Source organism: Eumetopias jubatus, unplaced genomic scaffold, assembly GCF_037043125.1.
Source record: "Eumetopias jubatus isolate StellerSeaLion01/CBP00866 unplaced genomic scaffold, mEumJub1_p1.0 scaffold_12, whole genome shotgun sequence".
Taxonomy (NCBI): Eukaryota; Metazoa; Chordata; class Mammalia; order Carnivora; family Otariidae; genus Eumetopias; species Eumetopias jubatus.
This window is the reverse complement of record NW_028274818.1, coordinates 32268998-32290755: the sequence shown is the minus strand read 5'-3', so window position 1 is coordinate 32290755 and position 21758 is coordinate 32268998. Positions and strand designations below refer to the sequence as shown.

Sequence of the window (21758 nt, the reverse complement as noted above, 5' to 3'; positions counted from 1 at the left end):
CTTATTTAAATGATAGCAAATAGTATTACTTTTCGAGCAAATAAATAAGGTGCTCATTAATGAAATAGATCTATCAACTCAGAGTTCCATAATTGTATAGGTCAACTGGCAATAAGCAAATTAATTTCAATGTAGTAGTCTTCTTCAGTATAGTATTTTTAAAAATGACATTCTAGAATAATAGCCATTTTTGGAATTATTAAATACCTTAAATTTTAAATTGGTCAGACCAATTTTTTTAAGTTGTTCAAGAATGAAATTTCCTTGATTCATGTAGAACTTCAAATCTCTGCATATTAGGTAGAATGTTAAATTTGCTAGGGAAATGGTGGTCTAGAGTAGGAATTTGTGTTAAGAAAGCCATAGTGTCTGTGTAGAATATGAATTCTCCAGGGAACACATGGTTTTAAAAATCCATCTTGGAAAAGTCATTGTAAGTACTCTAAAATAAGAGTCAGAGGATGGCTGTTTCTTAGAAATTAACAGAGAATCACCTACAATTGTGTGACACTATTGACAAAACATTTATAAATAAACTATTCCTTTTCCTTTCCATATGTATACATATATGCAAAAGAGGCTCACATACATAAATATATAGTTATCTATAAATTAACTATAGCATAAATACAAAAATACCCTATTTTATAAGTAAAAATACATTTATATTAATGGCACTTGGATGGGAAAGGTGTGTCATAATTTTGATTTCCACCTTCAATTCTAAGTTGTCCCTTTTAACAGAAACTGTAAAGATAATCCAGAAATCCAACGTACTTGCTAAAGGATGAAATGAGTTCCTCTAAACAGCCTGAAATAATGGTTATGTGATGCCTACATATTTTGTGGTGATACAAATGCTAAACTCTGAGTAAAGAAGATTGTATTAACATGAAATGTATAATTTTTTCCAAATTGCACTTAGTTTAAAAAAGTGTGATAATAGCTGAATATTAAATTCTGTTCAAGGGACCATGCAATAAGAATGGAAAATGTATTGATTTCAATAAATCAATACAATGAGACCCACTAAAGGAGAACGATTTTACATAAGCAACAAGAGAAATATAGTATGTAATTAATTTTTTTTTTAATTTGGATTAATGTTAGTATTTTATCTGTGTTTCCTTCCAAGTCAGGCTTTAACAATTTTCTAAACAGGAGTAAAAGATCATACAGCATATAAAATGATACCACTTTCTCTGTCTCATATTTTTATAGCTCATAAAATTCATCTGCTTGCTTGGATCGGGAAAGAACAAGAAAAAGGAGAATTTGCCTTTTTCTTCAAAAGTAATAAAATAATATCAGGATAGAGACCAAAAGTCTTATGAAGGACAACAGCAAGGTATTAAAGCTGGTAAGTTTTTCTCTCACATCCTCTCTATATAATAACCTATCCAGGCAATGTGACTACATATGTGCATCATGTGTGTTATTGCAAGGAAATGACACAGTGGCAGTAGTCACATGTTCTTGTAAAACTGAACTAACATTTTATTCAGAATTATTTTTTGTGTATTTTAAAACACAAAACAATCCTTACATTTGTAGCCTCCACTAACTTATTTCTCATCATTTACAGGCCTTTGAGTTCATCCCTTAAGTCTAATTTTCAGGGGGAACAAAATGTCTTTATCCTTTATTTTGGAAGCATATTCACATTTTAAAAAGAGATTCCTAGCCATCTTTCACTCATGATTACATAGAAATAATTAAAAGAAAGATTTGAAAGGGTATTAGTTTCACATCTTTGAACAATTATATCTAGAAGTCTTTGTAAAACTGGTATATTGAAACTGTCTTGACCAAGAGAGAGAATAGGGAATATTTTGATTCTTCCTAAAAAAAAAGAAAATCTGTTGTAATTGCAGCCGAACAAAATGTAAAAAATTACTCAGTCTGGTCTCATGTAAATATGTAAAAATATGTAAACAGATATATCCACATTTTAATTATAATACCATTAATATAAAATAAGCACAAAAGATCAAAAAAATCTGCCTATTAATGCTATAATAAGAATGGAATTGCAGGACTTGTACCATTTTGTAATAAATTAAGGAGAAAGTTACTAAATGGTACCCAACTGGTTTAAAGACATTCTTGAAGTTCTATTATACCTTCTCGTTCACTATTAAACCAAATAAACCTAATAGAACTGACTACAAAGACAGTTCAATAAGTCCAGAGTATAAAAGGTACAGTGATTTCAGCCAATCTAATCATGGCTCTAAACAGTCTTATTTAATGATGAACCAATTTAAAATTAGAATGGACCATTTCTCTAAGATAACACTGTAAGAAGTAAAAAATTCTTAGATTTGCTCCTTAAAAAAAGTACTGATTTTCTCTATAGGTATCCAATAAATTTATAAGGGTGATCAAATATTTAAAACATATACCCATTTCCATAATATTTTGGAAAAGTTGAATCATGTGTTTTAAAAGTTGATATAGAACCATTATGCAAAAAAATTTATCACATCAACAGGTACAATAAATATTTTTCATCTGTACAAATAAATTTATTATAAAAATTAATATATTAAATAAGAAGAGACATGTGCACTAATATCAAATTTAATTTGGTGACTTCTTTGAACCCATACCAACTAACTGCAGTTAGATTTTATTCAGTGAAAATAATGATGAATAAAATACCAGACATATATTCCACAATCAAATAACAGACTAAATATCTATTCATTCATGCTTTATTTTATGCAAATTGACCTTTCACTGCCAGTACCTTGTCATGTAAGAATAAATTTTCTAAAAATTAATAAAAATAAAGATTCATAATGATATCCAACTCAGACTTCAAAATTAAAAACAAATTAAGTCTACTAAAGAAACTCATTAAAATGTATTCTTTGTTGATGATTAAACAAATAAAAAATGTTGCCCTAGCATTCTACAAGAGGAGAAAATGACCAAAACCGGAGCACATGTAGAATTCTCTAACTCAGGAAGGACTACTATAGGAACATGACTTCTCCAGACAGGATCCTCAGGAGTTTTAAAATAATCAACAGGATCTTCCTTGATCAGCAAAGTGAGGACTGATGATGTATACAGTGACAACAACTAATGAGAAAACCAAATCTAACTCATTTAGGTTGTTGATTAGAAACTGGGCTAATGTACAATATGCACAATCAGTAAAAGAAAAAAAAAGAAAGAAAACTGAGTAAAACTGAAATCAGCTAGCATAATGACACCATGCAACTGACCCAAGTCTTTTGTTTGGGTCCAAGTCTTTTGTTTATTTATTTATTTTTTTAAGACTCTAATCTTCTAAGAAGTCTTCTCTGGAAATCTCGTGGATTCCAAGTTCAAGGTATTTAAAGTTCCAAGTTTTTCACTATAATGATGACAAGTCACAAAAATCATTTTGGAATGAAGTGATAACAGTGCAAAAAAAAATTACTGCATTTTAAATCCCCAGCAGGACTGGAAATTAGAAAAAATTTTAAAGCTATATTCTAATTTAAAACTTCATGATTAGAGTATTAAAATCACATCTTGAAAAAGCACACTTATAAACTGGATCATAATGGAGCTTGAAAAATAAAAACATTTTCCCTTTATGACTCATAACTACATAAATTCTGACCTTCAAAATAAGGTCTGAAAAAGAAATAAATATAAAAGATCCCAAGTGCCGTAAAGAAAGTGGTTCATCAAAGACTAAGTTTTTAGTATTTAAAACTTACCATATGACCTTGACGAAGTTTTAACATATTTTCATGGGTTTCATGCCCTTGAAGATGGTCATTCAGTATACTAATTGCAATGAAATTATTCCAAACATTACCTTTTTGAAAATGACTGTGTAAAGATACCCTAAATATGAAACTAGACAACAAACCAGCTGATACTCTTTCAAAACACAACTGTTTTAACTATGATTTTTATTAATTAATTATCACTCACGTATCTCATGTCTGAAAGATACTCACCTCTATGAGGCTGGAGTGTATTCCAATCAGGTATGGCATTGGGGCACTAAATCAAAGATATATAATGTATAAGTCCATTAAAACTGAAACAATATAAGTAATTCAGAAGGTTTAAAAAATTAAATTAATTAAATGTACAGTTCTAATACAGCCCATTATAGATATTTAAAATTATTCAATATATAAAAGTCAAATTTAATCTGGGAGGCCATTAGTATATTCAAATTAAGGTTGATTTGCATAAAAATCACAAAATAATTTATAATTAAATAAAGAGTGGTAATGCCTAAAAAAGACTTTTTTATTTAGGAAGAATATTAGCGTCTAGGCCATAGTCTTGAGTTAAATCTTCCATATACCTCATCTCAAATATATCCTAATTATCAAATTCACATTTCTCTTATATACCTTTTTTTATTCAATTAGTTTCTTATTTCTATGATTTTCTTAATATATCATTTCATGCCTACTATGGCACCAAAGGTTTTCGAGTCAGTCAATCACCCGGTATCTACTGAGACCTGCGACATGCCAGGCGCTGCTTGGGGACTAGGGGTACAAAGACAAACAAGCTCCTCCTCTACTGTCCCCATTCTCCTTCTGTGCTATCTTTCTGCTCATTTAAATGTCATACATTCCTGTTTACCCCACTTTTACTTCTATTAATAAAATAATTTTAACAAATCAAAATATTCAAATATATTTAAGAATAATACTGAATTAATTAATTCAACAGATAATATCTGGAGCAAACCAGATGCTGGAACTTGGGCTATGGTACAATAATAAATGATATAAACAGAATACATTCCCTTGTGGATCTTACACTCCAACAGAGGATACAGACATTAAATATTTTTTATAACATAAAATCAGGCTTACTAGTAATTTCAAAAACATTTCTCATGAAATACAAGAAGGGAATTATCTAACTTGACATTTTAAAATCAAAATATTATTTAACAAGAAAACATGAGAATGGACGGATGTCCACAAAGGTAACAGAAGATATGCAAATAAATAGCTATTTAAAAATAGAACATTTTTTGACACTTCTTGTATAGACATCTCTGTGTTATATTTAATGCAAACACTTTCTACGTTAATGAAAACAGTCTTTTTCAAAGAATTTGCTTAATTTTCCAAACGTCACGGTCACTGTTAAGAGTTGAGCTGTCCAAACTCCTGCATACACTCTGTACTGAGAACCAGTCATGGATAAAGCTAACAGGCACCTCGACAGATCCACAGTTTTCAAGGTAACCTCAAAACTCCAAATTTATTTAAAGATGGCTTAGCCACTAACATATATCCAGAATTCACCAAAAATAAGGATGGTTAAAATTTATATTTGACTCATTATCCCGTTCATTACTTCTCATTGTACTAGGTTCCATCTAATTCCCTTTTGTAGCTTTGTTCCTTCCTATCTTTTTTTTTTTTTTTTTTTTAATACAACAGACCATCTGGAATTGATCTGATATTCTGGAACATTTGACTGAAAGTTAAGAACTATTTATAGGCCTTGATATCCTTAAGACCTAACAGATTTTTCTGCCTTCAAAAGGAAATAGGAGGAATAAATGTGGACTTTCCCACTTCTGCTTAAATAAAGGAAGGCTGATTACTTCCCTAGTTCAAGTTCTCATCTCTGGAATTCCTTCTGAGACTCCACAGAAGACATAAAATATATGTCACTAACTATTCTGGGCTCCCACGATCAGGTTCAGAACATTTTCACAAAACAGGGTAGCAAATCCCAAGATTTTAAATATGTCAAGCTGTCCATGTCCAAAATAAGTAAAAAAATTATTCAAGTTACTATGCAAACTTCCAATTCACCCAGATTTATCCTACCCACAAAATTTACAACATAGAAAGTCCATGGTATCTCAAATTTTGAAGCACGTTTTAATATAATGAGTGTTCATCAAAAATATAAAAGCTTTCTAAAATTAACAATTACTATGTCCATTTTACAGATGTTGGATGAACACTGAGTGGATCAGATTGCAAAAATTCAGAGCCAAAACTGGTAGCTAACCTACTGAAGTCCTATGAAATACAGCTAACACTTTTAAAACTTCATGAGAGCTAGTTATTTCTTGAAATACAAAAAATAAATGTTTAGCAGTTGTTAAACTAGAATAAAAATTCAATAAAGGGCTCATATGTAGAACTTAGTAATGAAGTAACTTGTAACTTTTTCTGTGAGATTACTGGGTACTGTGTTTTTATCTCACTAATTACTAACAAAATCAAAAACATAAAGAGATGTTAGAATTGCAAACATTATTAATCTAGAGCATAAATTCCTAAAATAATCATGATGTTTTGCATATAGATTTTATAGAATATGTTTTATAGACAGATTTTGTATTTTATGGAATATAGATTTTACTGAATAGTTTCTTTCTCATGAAAACTGGATTGCGTACCTCCTAATATTAAACCAGCCAAATCTCAAGAAAAGCAATTTTGCAACCCCAGTTGAAATCTCCTAATTAGATTAGCATGTTAATAAGTCAGGAAGAGATCCTTGGCAACACAGATGTTTTATCATCCACATGCAAAATTGTCCTAGATCTTTCTGTCAATGAAGTTATTTTGCAAAGATAGGATACAGAAGACCATAATGACTGCTTCTTATTTGGGGTAGCAATTAATCTTTACTCAAAAATAATCACCATGTAATAGCTTTTTTTTTTTTTCTTTTTAGGTTTTCTTACAGAGACCACCTGTGGGTACACAGTAACAGCAGTCTATTAACTTAGGTAGTCTAAACAGCATAATTTTCCATTTATGTTTTAAAAAACAATTCTCCTAAAAGCTAAATCCGCTCCTTTCATGGAAAGAACCATCAGATAGGTAGCCTAAATAAAAAAGTGACTCAACCACTCTTGAACAAATAAAGAATGATTATAATTTTACTGGTACTAGAGTCATACTACCTCCTAGGTGTTTAAGGATTCAGAAAGTTTAAGGGTGTGTGGCAGTATCATGAACTTGCCACATTAAAGTTCTCTCTTTCTCCCTCTCTCTCTCTCTCCCTCTCTCTCATTCTCTCTCCCGTAATAAAAACACTTAATATGAGATCCGCCCTCTTAAGAGATGTTTAAGTCTGCAACACAGTATTGTTAACCATAGGCACAACATTGTGCAGCAGACCTCTAGAACTTAATTATCTTATATAACTGAAATCTTGTACCTGTTAAATAGAAATTCCCATTCTTCCTTTATACTGGTAGATTAAAAGAAAATCTAGATAGTGTCATTTCCTCCCAGTCGCCTTCCCTATCCTACTCAGCAGTACAGGCCACTTCTTCCTAGGTGTCCATCCATGTTGCATTTACATGCCTCTGATATAAACCTTATAGTACTGAAGTGTTACTCCGTGTTCCTCTTGTGTGTGCATGTGTGTGTGCTACATGCACATGTGTGTGAATTTCTTCCTCTCTTTGGAAACTACAAGGGCAGAAACTAAGTTTCATTCATTACCTTACATACACTCACTGCTTGGCAAATAGATGTTCACTAAATATTTGATGTACAAATGGATGGATGAATGAATAAGTCAACAAATTAGCACGCCTTTCATTAGTGGATCCAGATGCTATATTCATGCATGGTCACAAGATGGCATTATGACTCTCCACAGTCTATGTCACACCAGATATACCAGGTGTGCAAACAAAAATACTTCCAGGAGACAGGATTATTTCAGGATTTGGAAAGTACCAATCACCTTGAAGAGTTGGCAAATATACATCTAACCCATCAAACCTTTCTGGTGCTATTTTTGAAGTGAAATATAAAAATGTCTTTATTCAAAAACCATGAGACTGAAGGGACAATCGCTAATATTTTTCTCCCTTTTGCACAGAGATCAGTATAATTCTAAGATCATTTGCAAGGACACAAAGGGAAGAAAACTATTTTCCCTAAGAAATACTTTAGTCCATAAAATTTTCTGACACAAGAGAGCTAGAGTCTTAGACACCTATTTCTTTCGAAAGAAAAAAAAAGAAAAAAATTATATTATACTGCTCAGTTCCTATGATCGAAGCTGAGCCTATCATTGTGACTTTAAGGTTCAGGAAGTTTCAGATAACTCCTGGCTTATCACTGCTGTACTCTCCGGAACAGGGAACTGTCTGGCATAGAAGCTGTTAGAACTTGTCCTAAAGGCTATTTCAAAGTAGAAACTAGTAAGAAAATTCGAGGGACTGAAATATGAAACAAGCTTCCTTCCTTATAGTGGAAGCAACAGAAGAACTTGATGGCAGGGTTAGAAAGTATCAGGAAGACATCTCTGGAAAGAATTAGCACAGAACTACCTACATCACAGAATAGTTTCTAAATAACAGTATTTTAGAAAGTCTTAAATGTGTAATCATCACAGACAACTGAACTTAAAGGGACGTTACTTCCTAAGAGGTCAGAAGGTTTTAATAGAGAAATTAAAATAGCATAACATTATATATGATAAAATATAATTCTAAGCTTCGTCATTAGAAGTGTTAGTTCTTGAGCCACTAACTTGACATGTACTTTTAAAAATCATGTATCAATATATTTTCAAATACTTTTGTAAAAATTATTTAAAATGAATAAACTTTAATTACTGAACACCATGTGCCAGGATCTATGGCACTGTCAATGTGAATAAACTGCCATTCCTGCCTTCAAGATGCTATTATGTACTAGGTATGTTGGTCACAGGAAAACACTCTAAAATGAATACCAAACAACCTATTTATAGATCTAGCTTAACTCTCAGACTTGTGTATGTGACACTCCACAACAAAATTAAGTTGTACACTTATAATCTCCTGCCAAACTTGCCCCCTTCCAGTACTCAAAGGGCTGAATGGCAGTGGTAGATCACGGGGAACCTATTTTACGGCATTCTCAATACTAATAATATTACCATGCTGTGGAAACACACCATATATTGGTATCATCAATATATGGCCAGATATATGTGTTGTCATTCCAATCACTTGATCTGAAGAGGGTTAGTGATAAAAACTTAACAGAAAATCTCTATGTATGAATTCAAATTATTTTAATCCTTAAATACTTTAAGTGATTTGCTTTTCATGAAATAACAAAGTTAAATACTTTGATTCTAAAAGAGCTTTGTTTTTTAATAATATAAACAAACACATTATAGTCAAAATTATTTCCTTCTGTGTGTATATGTACACATGCATGGTTTAGAGAAAAAAATCTCAGATTTCTTAAGAATTAAGCTATGCCTGCAGAAGATAATTATACAAGGAAGAAAACATTTACCCTACAGTCCAGAAGAAGATCCCACAGCTGCTGTCCCAGAGTCTAACCCTTGTCCAGCCTCGCTGTGGGTATACACACTCTTCCAGAGGAAGAAAACAGAAAAGTTCTACAGGTGTAGTTGAATTCAAATTGGGTGAGATCACTGGGAGTTGTTTCTAATGCCAGGAAGCTTTTCAAAATTATTCCCAACACTTTTCAACATTGCTTTTCATAGTGGCTTAGGGCTGAGACTTTGATTTAAACCAGAAACTCAGGGAATCCCTGATTTAGAGGCAATCCCTTTGCTGGTATTTGGTATTTGGTGTGCTGCTGAGGGAAGAGGGGTCTAGGAAAGTGTGTCCTGAGGTAAAGAGAATGAAAGTGTGCCCCGACAGAGACAATGTGGTTTCTGACACCCTCTGCAGACAAATCCTGACACCTGGGATATGGAGTTCTCTAACTGATACTGTAACTTCTGTATACTTCTGGTAACTACCACTAAGACTGTATTTATTTCTCTTTATGCATTTAATTATCTAAATGACTGCAGAAGTACTCACAAAGTCTAAAGAACTTTATGTTTGCCAAGTATACATTTTTGCTAGCTTTGAAATGCCCTTCATGAAAGCACCTTCTAATAATTGTTACCAATCTCTAAGCCAAGTTTCAGGGCTCCCATTCGTGTATATTATATATATATATATATATATATATATATATATATATATATATATATACACATACACACACACACACACACACACACACACACACACCAAGCTTACCTAATCTACAAATAAATGAATTTTCTCTAATCACAAAGCCTGGATTTAAAGGAGTTTGGCCAAAGGCATCTTACCAGCAGTAGTCCAGCAGGTGCGGAGGAAGCACTGGGATGTATATGTGTTGCCAGTACATTGGGTATAGCAGGGCAACTGATCCATGGAGACAGGCAGTTAACTAAAATTTGCAAAAGGATAACAACAATAAGTAGCTGCTGACCCTCCAAACAAAAAGACATGCTTAAGTTATCAAAGATTAATAACAACCACAAAACAATTTATTTAGTGACCTAAATCACATTATCTTTACCAATTCTGCCAGGAAAAAAAAATCTTATGTTCAAAACCCCTCTAAAAAATATACAAATAGCAAAAGTGGCTTCTTGGGCATCTTATGGAGACAATTATAACTATCTGAAAATATAGCGTTTGGAGTCAAAACTCGGAACATAAATAAAAGTAAAACTGAAAAATTAGGTGAGCATCTTAGAAGAAATTATAGGAAATTACAATTTGTGCAGCACAGTTTGCGCATCACTCAGATTAATATACCACGATTAAATATGGAAAGGAAGAGAGGCTGAAAGCTCCTGAGGGATATCATTAGGGCAAATTGCCAAAGAATGAAACATGAGCCAGTCAGGAGAGTCTGGAAGCTGCAATAATACCAGGGGACTTGAGTGTTCGACAGTTGGAGCTTCAGTAATGTGTGAACTGCGGGTTATGGTATCAAGAGACTCTGTTCACTGACACATAGAATGTCACTATTGACCAGCGAACTGCCCAAGCTTGACAGCTGTACTACAGGAAGCCAAGTATATCATAATTTCATATTTAAACTGTTCATTTCAGATTAACATTTTGTTTCCTAGCTTTATATCACAACAGCTGCAAATACATTGATGCTATTTTAAAGGTAATTGCCATTTTAATTGTCTTGTTTTGGCAAGCAGTTAATTAAATATTTTTTTTTAATGCTTAACAAAGGGATACCACTTTTTTCCCTTCCCTCCTACTGATCCTCACCAGAATTCTTTCCATGGGACTTTTCTTTACATCTTAAATTATATTTCTCTGTTAATCATTTTTTAATGTTTAAAGCAATAATTAAGTCAGCATTCTTCATTTTAAAAAGTCTTGCTAGAGTCAGCATTTCAAGCTTACTAATTAAATCATTTTATTCAACTTGAAAATCGGAATTTAAAAATAAAACTATCTGAAAATAATCCACAGACTTTCTGTAAACCATTATTCCTGTTATACAGAGAAATTAAAACTTACACACAATAATCAAATTAACCTAAAAGGATAAATGTATAAAAAGCAATTCAATCTTAATAGAAACATTTGTCCATATTTAAGTGCATAATAATTCAGCTAAAAAAATAAAAAATTAAAGGAATCCAATTTGAACCAAAAAAAATTTTTTTATTAAAAGTATACTCATCTTCATTTTATGTATTTTTTCCAGTTAGATTTTTAATTAATTTTATATGAAAATAATGTATTTTTTCTATTTAAGATGCTATCATTAAAGGATTTTAGTACTTGGCACTTACAAGCTTTAATAGTTTATCTACAATATTCCTTCAACAAAAATTATTTTTTAAAAATTCCTTAATTGGAGCATACAATATACCACTAGGAGGCATTCAAATACCTTCACTTAACAATTACAGACCTTGATTTGTCTTATTTGAACCCTCATAGAGGGAGATGAAATAGGGTTGATCTAACTTGGTCAAATTCTCTGAGAGCTCTTAGGTACTCCCTGGTTGTAAATTAGGCATCTTTAAAGCTGTATTAACTCTTTCCATCTCTTCAGTGTAACTCAATGGCTAAAAGCATTTATACAGCTTTGAAAGGGGGCTACTTTACTCCATTTCTCCATTTGCACACAGATTACTTTTAAAACAACTCATTTAAAACCTTAAAAAAAAGAGAAAGTGTTCCTTTCACATTATTAAGAAAATAACAGTGTAACAAGAATACTACATTCTCAAAATGAGGAATTACAATAAGGGTAAGCTATTTTATTGGGTACACCCAGAGTTCAAAGCACTCTATTAATTGCTTTATAGATACCTTTCCTCTTAATGGTCATCCTTAAGTGAAGTTATGAATTATTCGCTAAGAAGGCACAATATCATCTGATGAATCTGATTGGCTTCACACAGAGGGCGAATGCTCTATGTGATGACAGACAGTTACAAAACACCTGCAACGGCCAGCATGTGGCAAGGGATCATCTCTACTAATCAAGGTCTGCCAGGAAAGAAGGATGTTCTAGAGGATTCGGCAACTTTCTGGATTTAGTGGGTAGGTGACAGGGAGAGGTAAAAACACTACCCCTCCCTAACCACAATTTCTGGCCTAAGCAACTAGGATGAATTATTTAAAGTAATACAGCAAAAAGTGTCAGGTTCAGGTGGAACTACAAGGAATTTATTTTTGCAAATACTGATTCTGTTAAATGTGAGACATTCAAGTGGAGATTTCCAAAGCAGGCAGAAACAGACCAAAGATCTCATACTCCCCTAGGAGCATGTAATAGCTATGTGATTGAAAACTAGAGAGAACACTATTATAACATCTACTTTGCAGAAGAGTTAGTAGTGAGTGAAAAAACACAACTAAGAAAAAAATAAATGTACTAGGAAATCAAACACAATTATGTATTAGCTGTATAAAACAATAAGAAATGAAGTATACAAAATTAGGGCTCTGCCACTAAGAAGCTGTATGACCTCTGGCACATGTATAAATATAACCAGATCTGTTTCCTAATCTTTAAAGTAAGAAGGATATGCGAGACGATCTGTAAACGTTGTCTCGGAGAGATGTAGTATTCTTTAGTCTTAGATCAGACCAATTCTAACATTTTACATTCTTAGTTAATGATTTTTTTTTCCAGATAGGTGGTTAACAGAACTAGACTACACATCAGACCACCTTCAAAATATATCTAAAGATCATCTCTAAAACTTTTAAAGCATAAGAAGTAACTGAGCAATTGGAAATATCATAGTAAGTTACTCAATTAAACAAAATTTTTGAGTGCCTATGTGTTATCATAAATCTCTACCAGGCCACAGGGACCCAGTACTGAACAGAACAAAGTCCCTATATTCATGGAACTTACATTTTAGTGGGGAAAGCAAACAATAAACAAGTAAATATTATGTGGGTTAGAGGTAAGTTCTAAGAGGAAACCTAGAGCAGGCTAAGAGGGTAGAAAGTGACAGAGGGGCAGTTTTAGACAGGAGGATTAGAGACAAACTCTGATGCCGTGACATTTGAACTGAGACCCGAATGATATAAGAGAGCCCACTGTTATGGCTTTGAGGGGAGGAGCATTTCAGGCAGATGAGGTGGGAACATGCTAGTCATCTTCACAGAGGAGTAGATTAGATCGGAGTAAGTGGGAGAACAGCGGGAGGTAAGGTCAGAGAAGCAAGCCTTGTCAGAACTGCAGGGCCTTCTGGGATATGACAGAGACTCTTAAGACTTATTCTTCATGAAATCTGTCCACACCTCTGAAGGGAACTAACTGTCACAACAAATTATTTATCTAGAACATTCTAACACCTATGCAAATTAAGGAAAATAAACTATGTATTTTAGAAGTCCGATTTGCAAAATAAAGTACTATAAAGACATGAGATCAATTTTTAAGCCAAGTAAGAAGAATCATTTACTTGTAAGTTATTTATGATATATTGATTGTTTAAGCACAAAGGGAAATGACAATCATACTTCTTTGGACTAGAATTACCCAAGACTCTACCTCTGGCTCACAACAGGACTAGAACTCTATATTCTTTTCTAATATTCTGTCAGTGATTTAATACCACAGCTGTTCTTTATGAAAGCAGAGAGGGTGGGAGAAGTTTCAGTATTTGAGTCAGAACATATCCCGGTCATTATGCTCTGCAAACTATAGAAATAATAAATGAGGAATAATATATAATAAGGCTATAATTTTCAGAGAAAAACAAATTTTCCAAATAAAATTTTAAGAAAAAAATCCTTCTCATCTTTGTTAAATGACAAATGAATATTTAAATGCAAATATGATTTCACAAAGCATACTCAATATATTGACTTGATATGGTCCCACAGTACTGACTAATGCACAATAAAATCACTGCGAACATTTCTCTCCCATGCACTATAATTATAAAATAAGCATATGTGGAAACCATGTGAAAAGGAAAGAACTGATGAGGCCTACAAAATCAGGGGGAGACACTGGACAAGAAAGGTGGACAACAGTGAACTCAACCATCAAATAAACGCACTCGGAACTTCCAGTTCCAGGCCACCAGCGTCTAACAGAGATATTGTCACTGATAACAATAATATCATCAAATGTGTATATAATGCTTACTATGTGCCAGACACTATTCTGAGTACTTGATGTACTCAGACTTAATCCTCACAACAACCTTATGAAATAGCTTCTATCATCATTATTCCCATTTTACAGATCAGGACACTGCAGCAAAGTTAAGCCAATGGCCCAATATCACCCACCTAGTATGTGGCAAAGCCAGGATACCAACCCAAGCAAGCTCCTGAGTGCAATAACCATTACTTTAAACTGCTTTTTGATATACAAGCATTCAAAATTCCCATCATTATGGGGCTCTGAATAATATCTACTGGCTGAAAATATTCTATCTTAATCATATGGTGGAGAATGAACCTTTACACTCAACAGACACACAAGAACACCTGACCTTTGTAAGACAAAGCTGAGGTCTGTGACAGAGACCCAATTTACAAAACTTTCCTCCGGCATCACAGTGGGTAACTTCAGCAGGAAACCAATGGAACAGATTCTCTCAGATGTTAAAAAGGTAATTGATAAAAATTCTACCAGTTATCATCTCAGTTTGGATCTGCAAGAATATTTAGTTGGAAGCCAAACTAAAGTTCTTTCCCCTTTGTGATATAAAATCGCACTCATTCCTTTTTCTTAAAGTCAAACTATATTTATTAGAGGAAATCAGCCACTAATAAAACCAAGCAATGTTTTAAGCAATTAAACAGACATGTATTTTGGGGGGAAACCACATTTTCAAATGCCCAAGGAGACCGCAGGTAAACAACCCATCAGTGTGATGACCACAATGAAAACAGCACAATTCTAATTCAACACACATTACAAGTAAAGCTCTCATATGGACACAATGCCACTCACACATCTCTTAAACTGTGCCTCATTCTTATGGATAAATTCTATTCACTTCAGCTGAAGTTCTATATGAATTATTGAGGGGCAGATTTATGTCCCCTAAGAATGTATTTATTCACAAAACCCAAGAAATATAGAGACTTCATTTGATTTTTAACTGAATCAATATTTAATTCAGAAATTTATGCACTATAAATAACTACAGGTATACAGAATAAATTGCTGCAGATGGGAATGTGATAAATTCCTCACGGAATGAAAAAAAATTAGTGGAAAGCATAAAGAAACCATCTGTTTAAACTTGCTTAATTTACGCTCCCATTTAAAAGTTTAGACCAAAAAAAGTAGCAGTAGGGTATCTAATAACTACAAAGTTATCCTAACTATAAAATATTCTTACTTGAGGGGTGCCTGGGTGGCTCAGTTGGTTAAGCATCTGATTCTTGATTTCAGCTCAAGTCATGATCTTAGGGTCCTGGGATCAACACCCCCCCACAACACCAGCCGAGCTCTGTGCCCAGCAGGGTCTGCTTGAGGATTCTCTCTCCCAATCCCTCTTCCCCTCCATGCTAGTGTTTTCTCTTTTTTTCTCTCTCTCTCAAATAAATAAATCTATCTTTAAAAAAATATATTCTTACTTGAGCAAAATTTTAAAATTTAAATCCAGTGATAGTTGTAAGAAAATATTTGGAAAAACAGCAATTTTGTATAATGAAAAAAGAGTATTTGTACATTTTTAACGTCTTTTGTACTAAAATATTATTTTCTATTTCATTGTTTTTCTTCATTCTATTAGGATGGCAAATTCTGCCACTTAATTGCTGAAAAATCACCCTAACCTAACCTCTTTTCATCATACACAAGTCCTTTGAAAAGTTCTAATCATCTCACATTTGATCACTAGTTTATTAGCTTTTCCTAGCCAAATGACTCTAATTTATTTTTTGCTCACTTACTTCTTTTATGTATTCATTCTTTTAATGATTTTACAGATGGGGAAACTGAGGCAAAGTTAAACAAACTGCCCAAGATCACACAACTAGTAAGTGGGACATGAAACATGTGCCAGTTATTATTACTGGTACTGGGGATATAGTAATGAACAAAAGAGACAAAAATCTCTACCCTTAGGGAGTCTGCCTTCTAGTTACCCTCTAAAACTACCATTACTGTCACACTAACTCTCCTCAACTCTTTGGTTCTCTGTAGCCATCACATTATACATAAATGCCATAGGCTTTAAACAAATTTCTTCCCCTACATGACCTTTCCCTATTACTAAATTTCCTGCTTTCTACTTCTCACTCTCAAAGTTGATTCGATACCTGGAAAAGGCCCATATACCTTTCCACCAAAGTTTAAAAGTCTAATCTACAGCACTGCTTGAATGTATCCATCTATCTTCTCTCCTCCTAAAGTTGTAGATACTGAATTCTAAAGGAATATGGGTTAAGACGTTCGTGTGAATTAAAGAAGACTACATAATTTAGGCAATTATTTAAGAAATAAACAGTACAATTAAAGAATTACTTCATTTAACAGGTAGAAAGGATCTCAGAGATGATTCTTGTTCAATTCTTTCAATTTTTAGACAAGAAACTACAGGATAAAAGTTAAATGGCTTATATGAAGTCATATAATTTTTTCATTAAGAAGTCAGGACTGAAACACAAATCTCTAATTTAGAAGATATTACTAATATAATTGCTCTGCTACTATATCTTGGAGTAGGGTAATATTTTAAATAACCAATAAATAAATTCAATTGGCTGGTGCTACTTTTTAACTACTGGCATTTCTGAAAATCATATTTTAAAATATCTCTTACCAGGAACAAAATAAAACTGGTTGCAAATCATTAGCAATTGGAAAAGAGACAATCACAATTGCAAAGCAATCACAAAGGAAGTTGTAAATCTTTATAAATGGAATTAAATAACTCTTAATTTATAAAGCATATATAATTAATAAGAATGAATAATTATACACATATACTATATATTCTAATATTAAAATTGTATACAATATTCTCATATATACTTAACATAGATACATGTATATTTAGCATGCATATCAAATATATTTAAATATATACATCTATATATGAACATTTGTATAAGCATCTACATGCATGGGAATATTCATATGCACACACACACTTATTAAGTTGCAATTTATTGGTAATTAAATGACATCAAGCTCACTGCCATTATACAGCAACTAAACAAATACCTGGTGCAGAAGACTGGTCCTTTGTGTGTCATTCTATACTTCTCCCTCTTCCTTACCTACTTTCAAACAGACTATATCCAACAGAAGTTTCCTTAGAAATGTTTCTAAAACCCAACTTCATCTTCCTCTTATGGTCCCTGTTCTAGTGTAGAAGCGAGTCACCCCTTGCTTTTATTTACTGCACAGCCTTTTAACTGGACTCCTATTAGAGGGAATTTTCCCTACCCCATATTTTTCTTTTATACTGCTACCAGTGTTATCTTCCCCAAAACAAAACTGGTCATATTATGTATGACCTCCTCATAATCTGCTGGATAAAATCCAAGCCCCTTAATTTAGCAAACATGTTTCTACATAATCTGGCTACTGCTTATCTCTCCAACTACATTATGTAGCACGACTTTTCTCTCTTTTCACACACACATACAGAGACATGTTAAACAAGTAAATATTTCCTACACAAGACATAAACTCCTTTCAAGAAACAGTGTCATCCTGAAGTCAACTTTTTAATCTACTACTCTCCCTCTTACATTTCCCGTATTAGGGTTCTTATCACATTGACTGACCTTGATTCACTGACATGATATGATTTATGTTTTAATTTATATTTATGACTCTAATTAATAACTTTGAAATTCCCAATACATAATACCTGGAAAATAATAATATGTATCAATATGCAAATGAATAAATCAATACTGTTATACTTGGTCTTTGGAAAACTTTACCAATGTTAAATATTTCCTTCAAATTAAAGGTCTTCCTTTTCTACTCATTCCATAATAGAGTAGGAAAGCACAATAAAATAGCTAATTCATGGAAGCTGTGCCCTTCACATATTGCCCGTTAGCTCCAAATTCACTCTTTGCTACCCGTGATAATGGATTTGTGCCCTTGATGTTTTCCTCTTTTACCAGAGAGCCTAATGTCAGTAGAAGACAAAGTAGAACTTTGTCAGTACAGGACACCAGAGATACACTGCAGGAGGAAAGGATTTTTGCTTCCTGGTTCCAGTGTGCTCTTAGGCAGGCTCCTACATGGCTTCTCTAGGGCTTGGCTCCTGCAGTACACAGTGGCCAGTAACACCCAGCAATAATACCTGGTAGCTTCTTCAGGTGGTTTTGTGGCAGAATGCTTCTGGTGAGATAAATCCCCAGGGCAATCAACTAGTCAATCAATAATCTGGATAAGGTCTTCTTTGACTATAGCTTCTGCCAGTAACCCAGATCATTAGATGCATAGAATAACATATCCATCAGCATGGCATTCTGTACAGCATTGAACCTCATCAAGGTATTCATTTAAAAGCAAAGTAAGTAAAGCTATGAGCTCATGCCCTTTAAATTAACTAGTCTTACCCAGAAGCAACTGGCCTAATTGGAAAGTGGCGTAAAAGACTCAATCACGGTGCCAGTTGGTATTATTACATCCTTAAAGGGTAGGGTTCTATTTTTACATGATGCAGGATATGCTTTAAATCAGAAAGCATTTTATGGTGTTGTTTCTCCCATTGCCAGAATACATGAGACCAGGAATCAAATGGGTAGAAGTGGGAGTGGCCCTTCCATTATTACACTTAATAACCCACTTGCATAAGTTCTATTTCCAGTCTCAGTAGTTTAGAACTCTTCTGGTTTGGAGATTTTACTTCCCAATAGAGAAATGCTTCCATGTGAACTGGAAGATAATATTGCCAACTGGCCATTTCAGGCCCCCGTCACTGAAGCAACTGCTAAAAACTGGGGTTGATCTACTGGCTGATTGATCTCAATAACCAAAGGGAAACTGGTTTGCTTCTACTCAAAAGAGGCAAAAAAGACTATGTCTGGAACTGAGAGGTTCTCTGGGGTACCTCTTGGTATTTCTATGCCTAATAATAAAGGTTAATGGAAAACTACAGCAATCATTTAAAAAAAAAAAAAGCAGAACTACTGAGGATTCAGATCTTTGTAAGTGAAAGTCCATGTCATTATACCAGGTAAACTCAACTAGCTGAGGTTCTGGCTGAGGGTGAGGAAAATATGGAATGGGTAATGAAACAAGGAAGCCATAAATATCAATATTGTCTCATGATCAGTTATAGAAAGAAGGGTCAGAGTAGCTTTGCATATTTTTTATTTGCCTTTTATATGCATGTGTTCATTTTTATCTTCTAACCATTTTTTCTCCTCTCTACTCATTTTTATTTTATATATGTTAGTAATTAAGAGAAATTTAAATGTGATTGCAATTAAATTTGAAGAGATGATTATAATGTCTCTTGGGGCTGCTTTTCCTCATTTTGGGAAATGTCTACATTTGCAAAAAGGATGGCTATATTTTAATAGCTACATATATAGATTAGTCTTGTTGTTGTATAGAAGTACAAATGTGTTTAGAAGAGTATAAATAGAAGTTGAGTATCCAAAGGGGTGGACTAGACCAGTTACCAATTTATTGTCTAATTTACCCCTTATTGTCGGATCTATGAAAACCGATCTGTGCCCTTTAGATAATTATTCCCTTTAATAGCTGGCATGATGTTAAACTTTGTCAGGAGAGGACACCGAAGAGACATTTCAGGAAGCAAGGGTTTGGGTTCCTGGTTCCAGTATACTCACTCAGCAGGCTCCTGCAAAGCCTGTGGCTTGTCAAGGGCCTGCTTTCCTCGGGGCCCAGATCCTGTAGCGCAGGTGGCTACCGGGGGCCCCTGTTTAACAGGCAGCTCCTGTAGCCCCTGACTCCTACAAATGATAGTGGCCAGAGGTCTCCCAGCACTCCCCATCATGGTCAGTTTTATAGCAGGAGTGCCTCTGGCTCTTGCAAGTCTTGCAGCCTTTCCAGAACTTGGCTACAATGTGGGAAGTGCCTGCATGTGGTTACTGCAGTGGACAACTGTCAGCAGCCCCAAACAGCCAGCAGCTTACCCTGGCACCATCACTCCCCACTGGTTTTTCAGGGCAGTGCCTCCAGTGAGACAACTCTGATAAACAGGAAGTTGTTTCCCCTCAGGTGGGCTCACAGCAGTGTATTGCCAGTGAGGTATCTCTCTGTGGACAAATTCCTCAGCACCCCAGGCTTTCCAGAAAGTTTGAAAGGATGACGTCTGTCATCCAAAGGGCAGGTTTCCAACAAATTCTGCAGTGTAGCACCACAACAACTTCTCTGCCATCTAATGAGCCATGGTTCTGCCTTCTTCAAGAGGGTCTAGATCTTAGGCCCAGGTGGGGCTCCTTCCTTGGGTGCTCTATCTACCTCAGCCCTAAGGTTAGTAGCTGCTTTGTATCTGCCATGCCTGTATTCTTTAACGTTCTCTTCACTGCGTGCTAGTCTATCTCTTGTTACTCCAGTCCCTTGCCTTAGCTTTAAATTCTTTATGTTAAACTTTTCTTGATCAAATTACTGTGTATTCTCTCTCACCTTATTGGACTCAGACTGATACAGATGCTGTGACCTCGTTACCTTTCCTGTAGGACAATGCCTGACATGATTTAGGTACTCCATAAATAAGAAATAGTTCACTGAATGAACAAATAAACATCTTCATACGGAGAAGGCAGTATGTTTTCTACCGAGGACTGTATGAAGGCCAAAAGATACCAAACCAAGTTCCTATATAGGCTGAACAAGGGTCAATATAGCAATAGAAATTAATAAAGCTGAAAAGAGTTCAAGATGTATTAAGTTTTTCCCTAAGGAATTACAATTTTGACAAGAGACTTTTTAAAAAATTAATATTCTCCTGGGGCACCTGGGTGGCTCAGTCATTAAGCGTCTGCCTTCGGCTCAGGTCATGATCCCAGGGTCCTGGGATTGAGCCCCCCATCGGGGTCCTGGCTCAGCGGGAAGCCTGCTTCTCCCTCTCCCACTCCCCCTGCTTGTGTTCCCTCTCTCGCCGCTATGTCTCTCACTGTCAAATAAATAAAAATCTTTAAAAAATTAAGATTCTCCAAAGTGGCTGCACCAGCTTGCATTCCCATCAACAGTGTATGAGGGTTCCCCTTTCTCCACATCCTTGCCAACATTTGTTGTTTCCTGTCATGCTAATATTTGCCATTCTAACTGGTGTAAGATAGTATCTCATTGTGGTTTTGCAAGCTGGTACAGCCACTTTGGAAAACAGTACGGAGTTTCCTCAAGATGTTAAAAATAGAGGTACCCTACGACCCAGCAATTGCACTACTAGATATTTACCCCAAAGATACAAATGCAGTGAAAAGAAGGGGCACTTGCATCCCAATGTTCATAGCAGCAATGTCCACAATAGTCAAACTGTGGAAGGAGCCGAGATGCCCTTCAACACACGAATGGATGAAGAAG

The 21758-nt window shown here is 34.4% G+C and overlaps 1 protein-coding gene across 1 annotated transcript in view; it reads right to left on the bottom strand.

Annotated features, from left to right (window-relative positions):
• Positions 1 to 21758, bottom strand: part of DENND1B (DENN domain containing 1B) — a 267164-nt gene that overhangs the window by 109646 nt on the left and 135760 nt on the right. Inside the window, exons 10-11 of the mRNA XM_028120237.2 lie at positions 10102 to 10202; positions 3966 to 4011 (exon numbers count right to left, since the gene is read on the bottom strand). Of these exons, the coding sequence (XP_027976038.1) occupies positions 3966 to 4011; positions 10102 to 10202 (147 nt within the window). The remainder of the gene's footprint in view (positions 1 to 3965; positions 4012 to 10101; positions 10203 to 21758) is intronic.